We start from the raw sequence: 15,904 nt of genomic DNA on the forward strand, positions 1-15,904 counted from the left end.
GTGGTCCTTCAGTTTTCAGGCTACAATTCCAAGATCCCTGAACGTTGGCCATGTTGGCTGGGAATGATAGAGGGCCACAGGTTCACCACCCTTCCTCTACAGGCACAGAAGTTACTCTTTTTTTGCTGTAAGTATTAGGAATCTGGCCTCTTGCCTTTACCTGATCAACAGAGGAATAATTTGACCTTCCTTCATTTCAGGCTCTGGCTACCAGCTCAAGCTAGAGAGTTTTCTAAGAACCTTAGCTTGATTACCTAGATCAGAGTTGAGGAGTCTGTAGCCCTCCAGATGATGACAGACTCAAATTCCCATCAGCATTATGACTGATGGTCAGAGATTATGGGAGTTGTACTCCAGCAACATTGTAAAGATCTATCTTTTTGCCCTGGCTTTCACTGACCCTTAAGATTGTTTTTAATTCCCAGAACAGCTACTTTAGATGCTTTTATACTACTGTTACACTACTGATTTTATGTTGTATTCTTGTTTTAATGATGTACACCAAGTAGATATTAGTTTTAAAATATTAAGTGGTTTATAAATGCTTTTAAATAAATGAATAAATAAATAAAACAAATGGAGGGCCCGCTCTAGATTTTGATATAGCTGTCCAGAGCATCAGACTGACCTAAACATTTCTCCAGTATTGAAGTTTTTAGCCCTACCAACAACATATTCCATTGGGTCCTATTTAATGCTGACAGTGGTATTTTTCAGATCTTCAGAGGCAAGGTTAATAAGGTATTCTCAGTAGAAAGAAACATGGCCTCTTCATAACTGTCTTGACTGCCTGGATTATGTTGGTTTCATTCAAAAACAATGATGAATTGGTCAATATATTGTTTAAAAGATTTAATTGTACTCTGCTGATATTGCTACTTTGTTTGAGCCAACAGGTCAGTCCATAGTGGGATGCAAAGCTATCTTGATTGATGATCAGGTTTTTGTGGTGGTGGCTCAGCTTTTCGGTGGCTCACACATTTATAAGTATGAGGAAGGCTGGACAAAGTTTGTCAAATTCCAGGACATAGAAGTTTCCCGCATTTCAAAGCCGAATGACATAGAACTCTTTCAGATAGAGAGTGAAACCTTTTTTGTCATCGCAGATAGCTCAAAAGCTGGTCTGACAACAATTTATAAATGGAACAACAAGGGATTCTACTCTTACCAATCCTTGCATGAATGGTTCCGGGACACAGATGCTGAGTTTGTTGATATAGATGGAAAATCTCATCTAATCCTGTCAAGCCGCTCACAGATCCCCATTATCCTTCAATGGAACAAAAATTCCAGAAAGTTCCTCCCACACAGTGAGATACCCAACATGGAAGATGTGCTGGCTGTGAAAAGCTTTCGAATACAGGACAACCTGTACCTCTCACTTACAAGATTTATAGGCGACTCCAGAGTAATGAAGTGGAATAGCAAACAGTTTGTGGAAATCCAAGCTCTGCCTTCCCGGGGCGCCATGACCCTTCAGCCGTTCTCCTTTAAGAATCATCACTACCTAGCCCTGGGAAGTGACTATACCTTCTCCCAAATATTCCAGTGGGATAATGAGAAGCAGCTCTTCAAAATATTCAAGGAAATCTACGTGCAGGCACCTCGTTCGTTCACAGCTGTGTCAACCGATAGAAGAGATTTTTTCTTTGCTTCCAGCTTTAAAGGCCACACGCAAATATTTGAACACATAATTGTTGACTTGAGTTTATGAAGGAGCTGTGGGAGGGAGGTGGGAGGGGGCAACTCATGTACAGTGACATTTTCACATAAAAACAAATCAAAAGGACGGATTACTCATTTCCTGAAGGTAGGATGTGCCCGTGGCATTAGTCAGGAGTTTTCTGAACTTTATAGAAGTTTGCATATTTAATCAGGGATCGCATTAACTTGGTTAAATGCATGCCATGCCCATTTTACCATTGGTGAAGACACTTTAAAGCCTATAATTATGCAGAAAAAGTGTGCAATGCATTAGAAGTAATTCTAACACATCGACAACATTGATGTAAAATCGAGAATGGAGATGGGAAACCAAAAGAGGCAGGATAGCCATGCGTAGAAAGAAAAGAAGAGGAAATATCTCCAGTGTGCCAATCCTCCTGTGAGCTGATCTTGGCAGAAACCATATTTACGGACTAACTCAAAAAGCTTGTTTGGGATTTGTAAAAGTTAGCATCGAGATGAAAATGCTGTTGCATCGTCTTTGCTTCATGCTGGTCAAGGAAGGCTGCAAGAAAAGGAGCTCTGCTCTTTGGCCTCTGGAGCAACTGTGATAGGAGAAGCCTCTAGAGAGCTCTGTCTTTTCAATGCTCAGTCTGATTTAGGGGAGGAGGAAAGAGTGGACATGTGATCTGTTCCCTAAATCTCTCCCAGGCGGCTAGTTCACAGCAGCTCCACATTCAGAACTTCATCTGAACTAATCCAACCCACCTCTGCTCATATTTATGGCCTGACCACTTGTTTTGGAAGGCATACAGCTGCTGCCAACCCACACCTATCAGATGTTTAGTAAAAGAAGCAAGTGGTGTGATGCCACCACATCCAGTATTTCCTTCTCCCATGTTTTTTAACGTTGGCTTTTCCCTCACATGGACCTGGATCTAGCCAAAGTTAAACTTTTCAAAGTACAGTTGATTTCACTAGGACAGAACTACACGTGTGCTTCATTCTCCCATTGAAAGACTTGCTGCTTATTTTTTGCAGGATCATGCCCTGTTAATTCTGCCTAATTCCTTTCATTTGCTTCCTGATTACTTTGGACAAGTCTCCCAAGATGCCACCACGAGAACTGGTGTTTTGGTCATTTTCATGCTATTGGCCAATTTATGCTTTCAGTTTGTTTAATGCATGCTTAAAAGAATCTCCCGTGCAACGCTCACACAATCTGAACGGCCTTTTCATTAAAATGTGGACCGCCTGATCAGGTGACAGGGCCACAGAGGTGAAGACTGCGTGCAAGAATCAGCTCAGCTTTCAGCTGTTAAACATTCCGAGATTTACTGTAAAAAGGTTTTGTTTGCATTTAGTTCCCCATATTAAAACAGTGAAATGCAAAGCTGTACTGACATTGAGTGGTTTCAGGATGATGGGGTGGCAGTGGCAGAATCCTGTCATTCTTTTTGCTTACAATTTTATTGATCCCCCCCCCCGAGAAAAAAAAAGTTTATCAACAAGGACATTTGTACTAATAATCACAATGACAGCGACAACTTGAACCCAGTCCCACTGCTCAAAGACTTACAATTATAAGAAAGTTCATCATCATACACTACCAAACTAAACATCTTAATTCTATAACATAGAAGGGATCCCTGTTTTCATAAAATTTGACTCCTTTCTGAAGATTGTGAACCAGATTTTGTTATGCTTGTCTGTGCACAGTCCATTATGGTTAGGTTTGTATTGCAATCTGGCATGTTTTCTAAACCAAAGAGCACCAGTGCTGATGTTGGCAGGTTGCAAAGCAAGAGATCAGATCTTCGCCTTTATAGACATCAACATGCAGTGAGACAGATTGCTGTATTCCACTGCTTAGCACCATCTTCCATCTTCCTAAAGTGAATGGGTCTTCAGTTTACCCCCTGGTAGCTGGGACGCAGGTGGCGCTGTGGGTTAAACCACAGAGCCTAGGACTTGCTGATCAGAAGGTCGGCGGTTCGAATCCCCGTGACGGGGTGAGCTCCCGTTGCTCGGTCCCTGCTCCTGCCAACCTAGCAGTTCGAAAGCACGTCAAAATGCAAGTAGATAAATAGGTACCGCTCTGGCAGGAAGGTAAACGGCGTTTCCGTGCGCTGCTCTGGTTCGCCAGAAGCGGCTTAGTCATGCTGGCCATATGACCTGGAAGCAGCGGCGTAGCGTGAGTTGTCAGCACCCGGGGCAACGCAAGTAATTTGCGCCCCCTAACCCGGGGCAAGGCAAGTAATTTGCACCCCCCGCTGCCGCCCAAACGACGCTGCTTGCCCGGAGGAGGAGGGGGGCAGAGAGGCGAGGAAAATGCAACGGCCCAGCAGCTGCAGCAGCACCGGTGGAGGCGGGGCTGTGAGGAGGGGCTGCCTGGCGCGTCCTCCGCGGCGAGCGCTGAGAGCCGCTGCCTGCCGGGCGCCTTCAGCCCGGACGCGCGCACAGCTCGTCGGTTCCGCGAGACATGCGGCTCCGCTACAGCCTGCGCCCGAGGCTCTTCGGCGACTCCGGAGGCAGCGAGCGCGCCCCCCCAGATGTTGCGCCCGGTGCGGCCGGCACCCCTGGCACCCCCCACGCTACGCCACTGCCTGGAAGCTGTACACCGGGTCCCTCGGCCAATAAAGCAAGATGAGCGCCGCAACCCCAGAGTCAGTCACAGCTGGACCTAATGGTCAGGGGTCCCTTTACCTAGCTGGGGAAGTAGGGTGACAACGCATGAAGAAATATAAATTACGCAGCACAGTGACAGCACCCTACTTTTCGGTATAGGCAAATTTGTAACTGATGATTTGAAACCTGGCAACCTTTCCTAAGGAACACAAATTATCAGGAATATGTGCACATCATTATATCACCTTAACATGGACTTTTTCAAAAACCGTATTGCGGTTCTGTTTTCATTGCAAAGGTCTACAACTGCATTGTTTAGAAACAGAGCTTTTCAAATACCCACCACTCTTATTTGGAGCACTGTGCTTTACATAACATTTCTGCACCGTGTGAGCCAAATCCTCTTTCTCCCTACCCGTTTTAGTCAAGCCAGTGAAGCGATGGCTGTTCACATCGGTGTTAAATGAAGCACTGAAAATGTTAGCAGTAGGTCACTCCAGGCAATCCAGCTGTTGAAAAGCTATGAAGATGCCAAAACGAAGCAGCTCCAGTGCATGACTCAAGAATCAAACTTTGTTCAGCAGCATTTAAAAACAAATGCTACAGATGAGAGAATGCAGGTTGCGGCCTTCATTAATCATAATTAGAATGGACCTGCAGTATGTGGCGGCTTTGTTGTAACCGGCTATGAGACCCTAGCAAACAGGTTTTGTTTTTCACTCAGGTTATAAATCAAAGCCATCCTACATAGCAATACCAGTTATTAGGGCCTTCTCCACACTTACTTTCCTTCTGCTCTTTCCAGGCATAGATCACAATTTAAAGTTCCATTCCAGAGTACCTTCTCCCCCCCCCCTTTTTTTTTTTTTTGCTTTGGAGCTTCCTTCATGAAAACCCGCTCTTTAAATCTCAATTGGAGCAAACGTCAATCTGCAGAAAACCTAATTTGATGTTTGGTCTGATTCAGCTTTTAAAAGCGGGTTCTTGCAGAGAAAGCACAGGACAAAAAATAAAATAAAATGCTTGGACATGCAGTGTTGAAAGGTGGACCTTTGTCTGGAAAGAGTGGGGCAAAATATAAGTGTGGATAAGCCCTTTATCTCAACAGCAAAAAAGACTGTGATCAAAAATAGGCTTGGCCCAGATGATTTGACGTTTCCCCACCATAGTCTATGGGTTGGAAACCACTCTCAGAGGTTGGATACATCAATATCTGGCCTGTTACAGCAATAAATATTTTGATCAACATTCGGAGAAAACAGCAAAGAATCTTTTAACACTGTAAAGATGAGCAGATTTAGTGGGAAATAAGGTAGTTCGAAAGCATGTCAAAGTGCAAGTAGATAAATAGGTACCACTCCGGTGGGAAGGTAAACGCCATTTCTGTGTGCTGCTCTGGTTCGCCAGAAGCGGCGTAGTCATGCTGGCCACATGACCTGGAAGCTGTACACCGGCTCCCTCGGCCAATAAAGCGAGATGAGCGCCGCAACCCCAGAGTCGGTCACAACTGGACCTAATGGTCCCTTTACCTTTACCTAAGGTTTGTAGACTAGAGAACACTTTTTTCAAATGCAGTTATGAAAACTTATGTCAACAGTCCTAGTAGTATTCAAGGTGCCATAAAGCTGTTGTTTTTTCTGCAACAGCCTTAAGACAGCTTCCCCTCTGGAATCCAGAGAATATTTAACAGGTTTATATCCCAGTGGAATCAAAGAGAACCAAGCAATTAATTCTTCCATTCTGTTTATTTCAATGGGCTACATATGTACCCAATTATCTCTGGATTGTAGCTGAAAATTCTCCCTCACTCTGCGCCATTCCATTAGAAATTAACTGTGAGACTTTCTGCAATACCCACAAATCATCTTCGAACCCCCCTCCCTCCATAATCAACCATGCTATTTAACAGTACCTCTGGTTGACCTCAGTTTTCCAGTTCATGGAAAGGGAGTACATATGGTCCGCTCTAAAAATGGTTCCTGACTTCTGTGTTATGATACATGGCATGTGAACAAATAGGTCACGAATTACAGAATAGTATTAGATAACAATATGAAACCTGAATCCTTATATTAAAATGGAGCCAGAATTGTTTTGTGTTTGTATTTTCCAATGCACGTTGGGAGGGATCTAACTTGTAGGAGCTGTGATTTAGGACACCTTCCACCTAAAGCTTTAGTTCTGTATTTCAGCTGGAGCAATTTCATCGTACGCTCAAGACATAACATGCACATGGTCTGCCCGTTTTCTTCTCACAACAACGCTGTGAGGTTAGGGTGAGAGCCACTAAACTTCCAAGGCTGAGTGAAGTCCTAAACCGCTACGCAAACAACTAAACCACTGGCTTAGCTCTCACTGAAATCAATGGGAATTTAACTGCCTTTCCATAACATAGTTTCTTATGTTGCTAACTATACTGGAGATAAGAAGTGTCATGTATGAGGTGTTCTCAATTCCAATAGATTTCTATATATCACTCACTTGCATAGCTGAGTAGTAGATAGGTAGCCGTGTTGGTCTGCCATAGTCAAAATAAAAAAATTCCTTCCAGTAGCACCTTAAAGACCAACTAAGTTAGTTCTTGGTATGAGTTTTCGTGTGCATGCACACTTCTTCAGATACCAAGTGTGCATGCACACGAAAACTCATACCAAGAACTAACTTAGTTGGTCTTTAAGGTGCTACTGGAAGGAATTTTTTTATTTTGCATAGCTGAGTCCTTCATTCAGAATACCAAATCTCCTGTAGTTGGTTGTCTTTAATAGCTCTCTCCCGATTCCTTGAATGAGTCTCATGCAGCAAGATATAACAGGCACATGGGAGCCAGCCATTAGTATACTCCTGTTAGAAAGCCAAAGGTATTGAACATACATCATTATATGGACGGCTACATTTTAAAGCTAGGAATTCTCAGTAAACATCTTTCATAAAGGTCTATGGCACTGTAATCCTAATCACTCTCTTGGAAATAGGCTCCATAGATTTCGTCAAATTGATTTCGGTGTGTGCAAGCTGTCTAAGCAAGGATTTACAAAGTGAAAATGCATTAGGCCTGATCCAGTTCTAGTTACAGCAAACTAGATGTGCATGTTAACTGGGGCCCCAGATTAGTGGTAGATCAACCAGCTCATTTCTAGTCTGTGTCAGTTTTGCTCGTGTTAATCCACAAATCCATTTCAGTCCATTTCTGTATTAATCCATTAATAGTTAAAAAAGAGAAATTCACACTAAGATTCATATTTAAATACATATTTATATATTATCACAATTTATTTCTATATGTATTTTATCTCATTTTGGTACATTTCTTGAGCTGAGAACACTATCATAAGGTTCAGAGAACTGCAAAATCCAAAGGATAATTACATTCTGATCCTCATATCAGTTGGGGTGTGTGTGTGTGTGAGTAAAGGTAAAGGTAAAGGGACCCCTGACCATTAGGTCCAGTCATGACAGACTCTGGGGTTGCGGCGCTCATCTCCCTTTATTGGCCGAGGGAGCTGGCGTACAGCTTCCGGGTCATGTGGTCAGCATGACTAAGCCGCTTCTGGCGAACCAGAGCAGCGCACACAAACGCTGTTTACCTTCCCGCTGGAGCGGTACCTATTTATCTACTTGCACTTTGACGTGCTTTCGAACTGCTAGGTTGGCAGGAGCAGGGACCGAGCAACGGGAGCTCACCCCGTCGCGGGGATTTGAACCACCAACTTTCTGATCAGCAAGTCCTAGGCTCTGTGGTTTACCCCACAGCGCCAACCATGTGTGTGAGTGTGATTGGCCAAAATCAAGTTCTCCAAGCTTCCCTATCCCATTTGGGAATGTGCATTGGAAAATGCGTCAGGACATATCAGATCAACGTTGTCCAGCTACAGGATGCCAATTCAAATCTTGCCTTTGTCCTAAACTCACTAGATGACCATAGGCCTCAGTACTTTCAGAGCCAATGTGGCGTAATAGTCACCTGCCCTCCAGGATTGCTGCAACAATTCAAGATAATATGTATCATGCACTTTGTGCGCTCAAAAGTGCTGTACAAGTGATATTGTTAATTATCATCATAATCTATTGTGGATTGACTAATAAATTCTGACAGATCTAATTATCTTCTTCATCCAGCTGTGCATCTATATTGATTACATGCATGAAAAACTGTTTCCATGTGTGTGATCTCTGTTGCTGGATTGGGCATAATCCAGAAAAAGTTAGTTGCCAGAAGGGGCCACTGAAAACAAGGTTGTGGTTAACTGGAGTCTTTTTGATTCAGCACAATCCTATATGCCTGCTCAGAAGCAAGTCTCATTGATTTCATCAGGGCTTGCTCCCAAGTAAGCGCGCATAGGATTGCAGCCTTTGTTCCTATTAAATTATTGTCAAGTTGTACCCACTGGGTCAGTGCATGCATTTCCAAAACATTTACATATGAGTAAGCATTACTGGAACATTCAAGTGGCTTTGTCTCCAGTAACTTCAGAAAAGTAGTGAGTTACATCAAAATGCAATTAAAATATGTATAATGAGGCCAATTAGATGAAGAAAGAAAGAGAAATACACACACACACACACAGCAAAACAAGCCAAATTCAGTTTCAGTAATAATAGTTTCAGTAAACTAACAAAAAGGAGATCCTTTAATCTCCTTAAAATCAACACCTGGCATTCCGTGAACCAACCACTGAAAATCCATCCTTTCCAGTGGAATTTAGGAAAGCTAAATTATTATGTCTTGCACACAATGAATCTGCATGGAATACCACATTTATAATAGTCATACCATTGTTGGGAAAGACATATATATATATAACCAGGGGATACAATTGCCTAATCTCATGCAAAGATATGTGCTCCATAGTCAACTGAAATAAACAGGGACAGCTACTAGCTCTGTGTAGGACTGCCCTAGAAAACTTTAGTATTTGGAAGTAATTCCTAGTGAAAATAAATTACTTCCAAGTAAGAATGAGCTAATAATTTAGCCAAAGTAAAATGCACATGTGCCTCACTGACCTTAATGGGGGAGAATTATGGAGAGAACTGCATGCTTAACTCTCTTGCGGAAAGCAGTGAGATTTAAAAGAACTTAGCTTTGGGTGATCGTTCCCATGCTTAGGATATGCTGAGATACATTTATATCAAAGCAGGATTATTGGGAGATTGGGGGGGGGGAGGCTAGCTTTTCTTTTGCAATTCCCACCATTGCTAAATCAACAGTGATTTCGCTTGCGAAAGCTAAGCACACCAATAATTCTCTTATTTGGCTTGGACTTAATTCTTCCATTAGAATAACAGGGTGCAAAAATGTTTAACTTTGGCATTCCCATGCCCTTGGTGTCTGGAAGGTAACAGAATAGTACTGACTTATGCCTGGAAGGCATTGAAATCTCAGTGGACCAAAAGGAGCAGATAAGATGACTTCAGAGAAGAGACATTTTGATTTCTGTGACATCTTTTTTCTTAAAACACACACACACACACAAAAACCCTTTTGAATGTAAAATAATATCCTTGTTGAATCATCCACTGTTTTTTAAGCGTGAAAAGTGGAAACTACAGAAAAGACAAAAGCCCAGGCTGCAAAATGTAATTTGGTGTTGTTTGTTTGTTTAAAGAGCTTGGCTATAGGTTAATCCAAACGCAACTATTGATGCAATCCTATTCATGTCTACTCAGACGTCAGTCCCACTGAATTCAATGGGACTTACTCCCAGGTAACTGGGTACTGGATTTCAGCCGATGTTGTTACCATTGCCTGGGTTTGGTGAATGGACAATGGGCATGATCCATGTCTAGTTAAGCACATTTAAGTCGCATTAATTTCACTGGCAAGAGTTCAGCATACACATTTCAATCACATCAAAACCGGTGGGTCAAAAGTATCTAGCTTTGGCTGGATCACACCCTGTATTGTTTTAGTTTAATATCTATGCATATCTCATACTCACATTCATCTAAAACTTGTACAACTTGTGCAAGAGTGTACAAGGAGGAGTGGTAAAAGAACAACATGCCATTTGGCACAGTTTTTAATGTATTATGTGTAAATGAGGTCGTTTATAAAAGTACAACACAGTTCTGTGGCAGCAATAAAAACATTTTAAGCCTGTACATACATATAGCTCTTTTACGGAAATGAGATTATTAACCTTAAATGCTACTAATGCATATGTGTACCCTGTTAGTATGTGAATAAAGTTAGCAAAACAATGGTCATGATGTCTTGTGTCTAAAAATGGCTCAAATACGCAAGGACAAGTGAATGGAAGTGGACCTCTATGGAGAATGATTTCCTTGTGACGTCAGATGTTCCTCACAATGAAGCTCTTCCTAGGGAAAACGCCAGGGTAAGTTCAAGGCCAAAAGTATGTGTGGGTGAGCTATCAGCCACTCTCCTAGCCACTTCACCCAGGCCTTTCTCTGAAGAGTGAGAAAAAAGCCACTGGCCTTTTCTCAAAGTGAAGCAGTGAAGAGATGGGGTGGCTGCCAGAGAAACCACCAGGGCTGCCACTGCTAGTGGAGCAGCAAAGAAAAAGAAAAACATTTGAATATTAGAGAGGAGGAATTGGGAGGCATCGTGGAGAAGAGGAAGGTGGTGCTGGCATCACTGGTGCCAGAAATAAAGGGATAGGGTGGGAGTGGTGGGGAGAGGAGCAGGGAAGTGGAGGCATAACATTTTGCAGTGGGGCTGGCAGACCGTAAAGTTCCTTCAACAAAGGTGTAATACGTGCATGGTTAGCACTGGTTTTAGGGCAGTACAAGTGGTTCCCCCCCCCCCCGGGCGCTGAGCCAAGGAGGTGCAAAATACTCCTACTACCACTACAGTGGTACCTCGGGTTAAGTACTTAATTCGTTCCGAAGGTCCGTACTTAACCTGAAACTGTTCTTAACCTGAAGCACCACTTTAGCTAATGGGGCCTCCTGCTGCCGCCGTGCCGCTGGATCACGATTTCTGTTCTCATCCTGAAGCAAAGTTCTTAAGCTGAGGTACTATTTCTGGGTTAGCGGAGTCTGTAACCTGAAGCATATGTAACCTGAAGCATATGTAACCTGAGGTACCACTGTACTACATATTTATATGCGTGCCTACTGAGAAGATCCATAAAAAGCAACGGTAGCAAAATGATTTATCGTGAAAATAAGAAATTCTGCCAAATTCTTTCCTCGCTCAGAATTACCATATTACCTGCCATATTACCCAGGCCTATCCCTGGCATGGTCAAATGCTCCAATCGGTACTCCAGCTGCTGAGTTCTGCACTAGCTACAACTTCCAAACCAATCGCAAGGGTAGAGCATTACAGCCATTCAATCATGAGGTTATGAATGCTTGAATCAGAGTGGCTGAGCAATCCCTATGTAGGAAAAGTGCATAGATGTTGCAGCACCTGTGGTTGCTGGTCTTCACCATCAAGGTCATTTGACCTTCAATTGACAGTTTTGCCGCCAGAGCATCCCCAAATGATGTGGCTGATCTTTCAGGGGAAGTGGAAACCCGTTCATGAGAAACTTCCCTGTTCTTGGACCTGGGAATTACTTACCCACAGAGTGAGTCTCCATTTTCTGTTTTTGGTCATCACTGCACCCAGGCGCTGGTGTTCAGGTCATGTACAGGCTCTCTTGATTCAGGTGTTACAGAGAGTCATTTGTGTCATCAACATACTGCTAACACTTTGACTCAAAGCTCTTAATGACGGCTTCCAAGAGCTTCATATAGATGCTGAATAGCATTGGGATCAAGATAGTACAAACATGTTCAACAGCCAATTTCACTGTGTTCCTTGCCCCTTGCAAGGAGGCAGAATTTTTGAAATCAAATGTTGGCAACCTTGCTTCACATGGCTACCAGTAACTGATTAAGATTATTTGACTTGCAGACATGCTGTGACCACACAGTTTATGCATTAGATGTTGTAAATAGCTTTTTACCCAAACTTTGACCAAAAACAGGATCCATTAATTTACTAGGGAACATCTTAAAAGCTTCATTCTGGCAACAGCCCACTCAAAATTCCGGACAGAAGCACTATACTGAAAAGCACATTAGTATCCCTTTCTGTTCAGTGAAAGAACAGAACTTCCAGGGTTTTCTGGCACTGATCTGTCCATCCATTGGCAGGTCTCCATGTACCTGCTTTCAATTATTTACAGTCGAGAAGAAAATAATAAAAAATAACAACAAAGAGCTGAGAAGCATATCCAGGCTGGGAAAGGGGTCACTCGCCAGAGATATATGGCTGTCAAACAATGAACATTGGCTCTCAAATGGCCTTCAGACAATTAAATGGTCAATATGGTGTTGGTTTCTTCTCCTCGCTTCCTGGGCTGCAAAGTTTTATTAGTAGAAAATAAAAACTCTGTACTAACTCCTTCTAAGTCCTGTTGATTTCAATGGGCGTTTTAAGCATTACATAAAGGTTGTGATGCTAAACAATCTTATTCAGAAGCAAACTCTGTTGTAATCTAAATAAACACGCTTACGGTTGCGTTGCAAATCTCTTCCATTGAAATCAATGGCTATGAAAGCCACAATCCTATGCACACTTTTCTGGGAGTAAGTCCCATTTCTACTGAACCTGGTGGGTCCTAGGCCCAAGTAAACAATACTATTGGGCTCAAAAGTACTTAACTTTGATTGGATTGTGCCTATAATGTTTCTCCCATGTAACTGCTTGCAGTAATGTGTTCCATACAGGAACGCCTGTATCTAATGACTGGTCTGTGCTAGCCAGAAATTTAACAGGTGCACCTGGGAGCAAAAGCTACACAATGAACATCTGCCTGCTGTGTGATTGTCAAAGATGCAAGAACCTTTCTTGAAAAACAGCGGCAACTGTAGATTTTTGAGAACCATAGCAGGTGTATGTTGTTGTTTAGTCGTTTAGTCGTGTCCGACTCTTCATGACCCCATGGACCAGAGCACGCCAGGCACTCCTGTCTTCCACTGCCTCCCACAGTTTGGTCAGACTCATGTTTGTAGCTTCAAGAACACTGTCCAACCATCTCATCCTCTGTCGTCCCCTTCCCCTTGTGCTCTCCATCTTTCCCAACATCAGGGTCTTTTCCAGGGAGTCTTCTCTTCTCATGAGGTGGCCAAAGTATTGGAGCCTCAGCTTCAGGATCTGTCCTTCCAGTGAGCACTCAGGGCTGATTTCCTTAAGAATGGATCGGTTTGATCTTCTTGCAGTCCATGGGTCTCTCAAGAGTCTCCTCCAGCACCAGAATTCAAAAGCATAAATTCTTCAGTGATCAGCCTTCTTTATGGTCCAGCTCTCACTTCCATACATCACTACGGGGGAAACCATAGCTTTAACTATATGGACCTTTGTTGGCAAGGTGATGTCTCTGCTTTTTAAGATGCTGTCTAGGTTTGCCATCGCCTTTCTCCCAAGGAGCAGGCATCTTTTAATTTCGTGACTGCTGTCACCATCTGCAGTGATCATGGAGCCCAGGTGTATAGATTTCTTAATTAACCTCTCAAATATAGTAAATATATTATGAATATCCTGAATCCCTTCTTACTTTCACACCTATTAACTGAAGTCCATTTGGAGTTTCAAGGTCATGCAGAAAATGCAACCTGAACCATTTGCCAGAATCGCTCTAGTCGATGCTTGTGCAAGATCTGCTAGATTCAGCAAAACTCCTCTTTTTACTCTATTGTTCCCCACGTGCATCTCTGAAGGTCATTTTGCAAAGGCTTACACTGCCACATTTAAATCTAGCTTGCATTATTTTCTCATTTGCATATGTGGGCTTATCTGTCAACACATTTATTTCTATTTACTGCTCGGACATTAGTACTGGATTGTGTGAAAAATGATCATTTTCTAACTACTGCGCCTGTTTCGGTTCTTGTTACTCAGCAGTCTGAATCATCCTCCAGCTGCAGGTGCTCTCCTGCAATTTTCTCCGTTTCATTGTGGTGTGTATAAGGGCAGTGGTTAATAAAACACTTGCCATCTGCTATTATCAATAAGCTGCTGATTTTAAATGTCCATAGGATAACTGGTTAGCGGATGTGAGGAAGTTCAAAGTCCTCTGCATACTAATTGCGATAACAACCAGCCTTATAATAGCTGCTCTTCAAATCCAACCTTTGCAATAGCGTGTCATACACAGGGATTAGAGCAGAGCCACTGTGCTGGTCCCGGGGGCTAACCGAGAGGCGAGATCTGAGTCCAGTCCAAGGTCGATGGTGCGGTATGGAGGCTGTCTGTCAAAGCTGGAGCTGGGTCCAAGGCGGGGAGTCGGGTGGGGTCAGGAACTCTGGCAGAAGAGCAGGACAGGGTACAGGCAGGAACAGGTGACCAACAACGTTGCTCCCGCAACCTGGGACTGGCTGGCTTTTATCTGCCCCGAGGCATAGGGCGGCCCCGGTCCACAGGCGACTCGCCTCTCCTGGCCTGGAGGCGAGCACTCCTCCTGCGGGAACTTAGTTCCCTCCGCCTCTCTGCCCTGAGCCTCTGCAGCTCAGGAGAGGCTAGAGGGTTACCGGACCCAGAGGCAACCTCAGCTTCCCCCTGACGGGGCTGAGAGTGGAGCACCTGCAGGCAATGGGTCCTCCATCACTTCAGGAGCCAGAGCAGACTCAGCTGATGCCTGCACCTGAGGATCCAGCACAGGTGAGAACCCTTCAGGCTCAGGCCCCAGCCCCGGCTCAGCTGGTTCTGGAGGCGGGGACTCCTGTGCAGGCTGGGATTCCTCAGGTTCAGCCTCTGAGTCTCAATCCCAGGCCATCACACCCATAGTTAGCAGTTCTGTGCTATGTAGATGTCAGGTGCATCGACTCTAGGGGTTGGAGGTGTCTTCACCCCCTCAATATTTGTTTGAAGGGGCTTCAGCACCGCCCCCATGTTGAGGGGACCTGTTGTGATGTTGTGAAGGCTGAATCGACCTACACAGTGTCGGGAGATGCCACAGGGACCAGACCGGCCTGGTGCAAAGTCACACGATGCATGTGTGATGCCACACATGAGCAATGCATGCTGTAGACCAGAGGTTGGCAAAATAAGGCCCATGGGCCAGATGCGGCCCCATTGCGTTCTCAATCCGGCCCCCGGACGGTCCAGGAATCAGCATGTTTTTGTTGGGATACTGCCAGGGAGATAAAGTCCATCATGGCCCCCAAGCCGGCTGCCGGACGATCCATCGATCTCCCGTAGTCACGCAATATGAGCTATTAGCGACCCGAGTTTCCTGGAAATACCTTGCCACATTCCAGGGCTCTTGCACACTCTTATCAGCAGATAATGCACAGCAAAAGTCGCACCAAGGAGAGCATTATTTACAAGCTTTTATTCAGCGTTGATCAGAACAAAGAAAGACATGACTGTCCTGCGTCAGTGTCTTCGACTGAGAGAGAGAAACGAAAGCAATAGCAAACATAAACATCCTGTGAACAGGAAATACGCAAGCTGTGACACGAACATCCTGCTCCCTTTTAAGGTGGAACGGAAATATCCTAACAGTTTTTACATGAGTAGAATGTGCCCTTTTATTTAAAATGCATCTCTGGGTTATTTAGGGAATGATCTCTGCCCTGTTTAGGAAAGCTTTTAATGTTTGACAGATGGGCGGGGTATAAATAATAAATTATTATTATTATTATTTGTGGGGCA

The 15,904-nt window shown here is 43.8% G+C and overlaps 1 protein-coding gene and 1 long non-coding RNA gene across 2 annotated transcripts in view; both read left to right on the forward strand.

Annotated features, from left to right (window-relative positions):
• LGI2 (leucine rich repeat LGI family member 2) overlaps positions 1-3,058 on the forward strand; it is a 33,909-nt gene extending 30,851 nt beyond the window's left edge. Inside the window, exon 8 of the mRNA XM_082237407.1 lies at positions 897-3,058. Coding sequence (XP_082093533.1) covers positions 897-1,714 — 818 coding nt within the window. The 3' untranslated portion in view covers positions 1,715-3,058. The remainder of the gene's footprint in view (positions 1-896) is intronic.
• Positions 1-10,496, forward strand: part of LOC309540558 — a 161,687-nt gene extending 151,191 nt beyond the window's left edge. Inside the window, exon 2 of the long non-coding RNA XR_014223350.1 lies at positions 9,913-10,496. This is a non-coding gene — a long non-coding RNA (uncharacterized lncRNA). The remainder of the gene's footprint in view (positions 1-9,912) is intronic.
• Positions 10,497-15,904: the final 5,408 nt, after the last annotated feature.

Source organism: Podarcis vaucheri (genome assembly GCF_965113315.1).
Source record: "Podarcis vaucheri genome assembly, chromosome: 9".
Classification (NCBI taxonomy): domain Eukaryota; kingdom Metazoa; phylum Chordata; class Lepidosauria; order Squamata; family Lacertidae; genus Podarcis; species Podarcis vaucheri.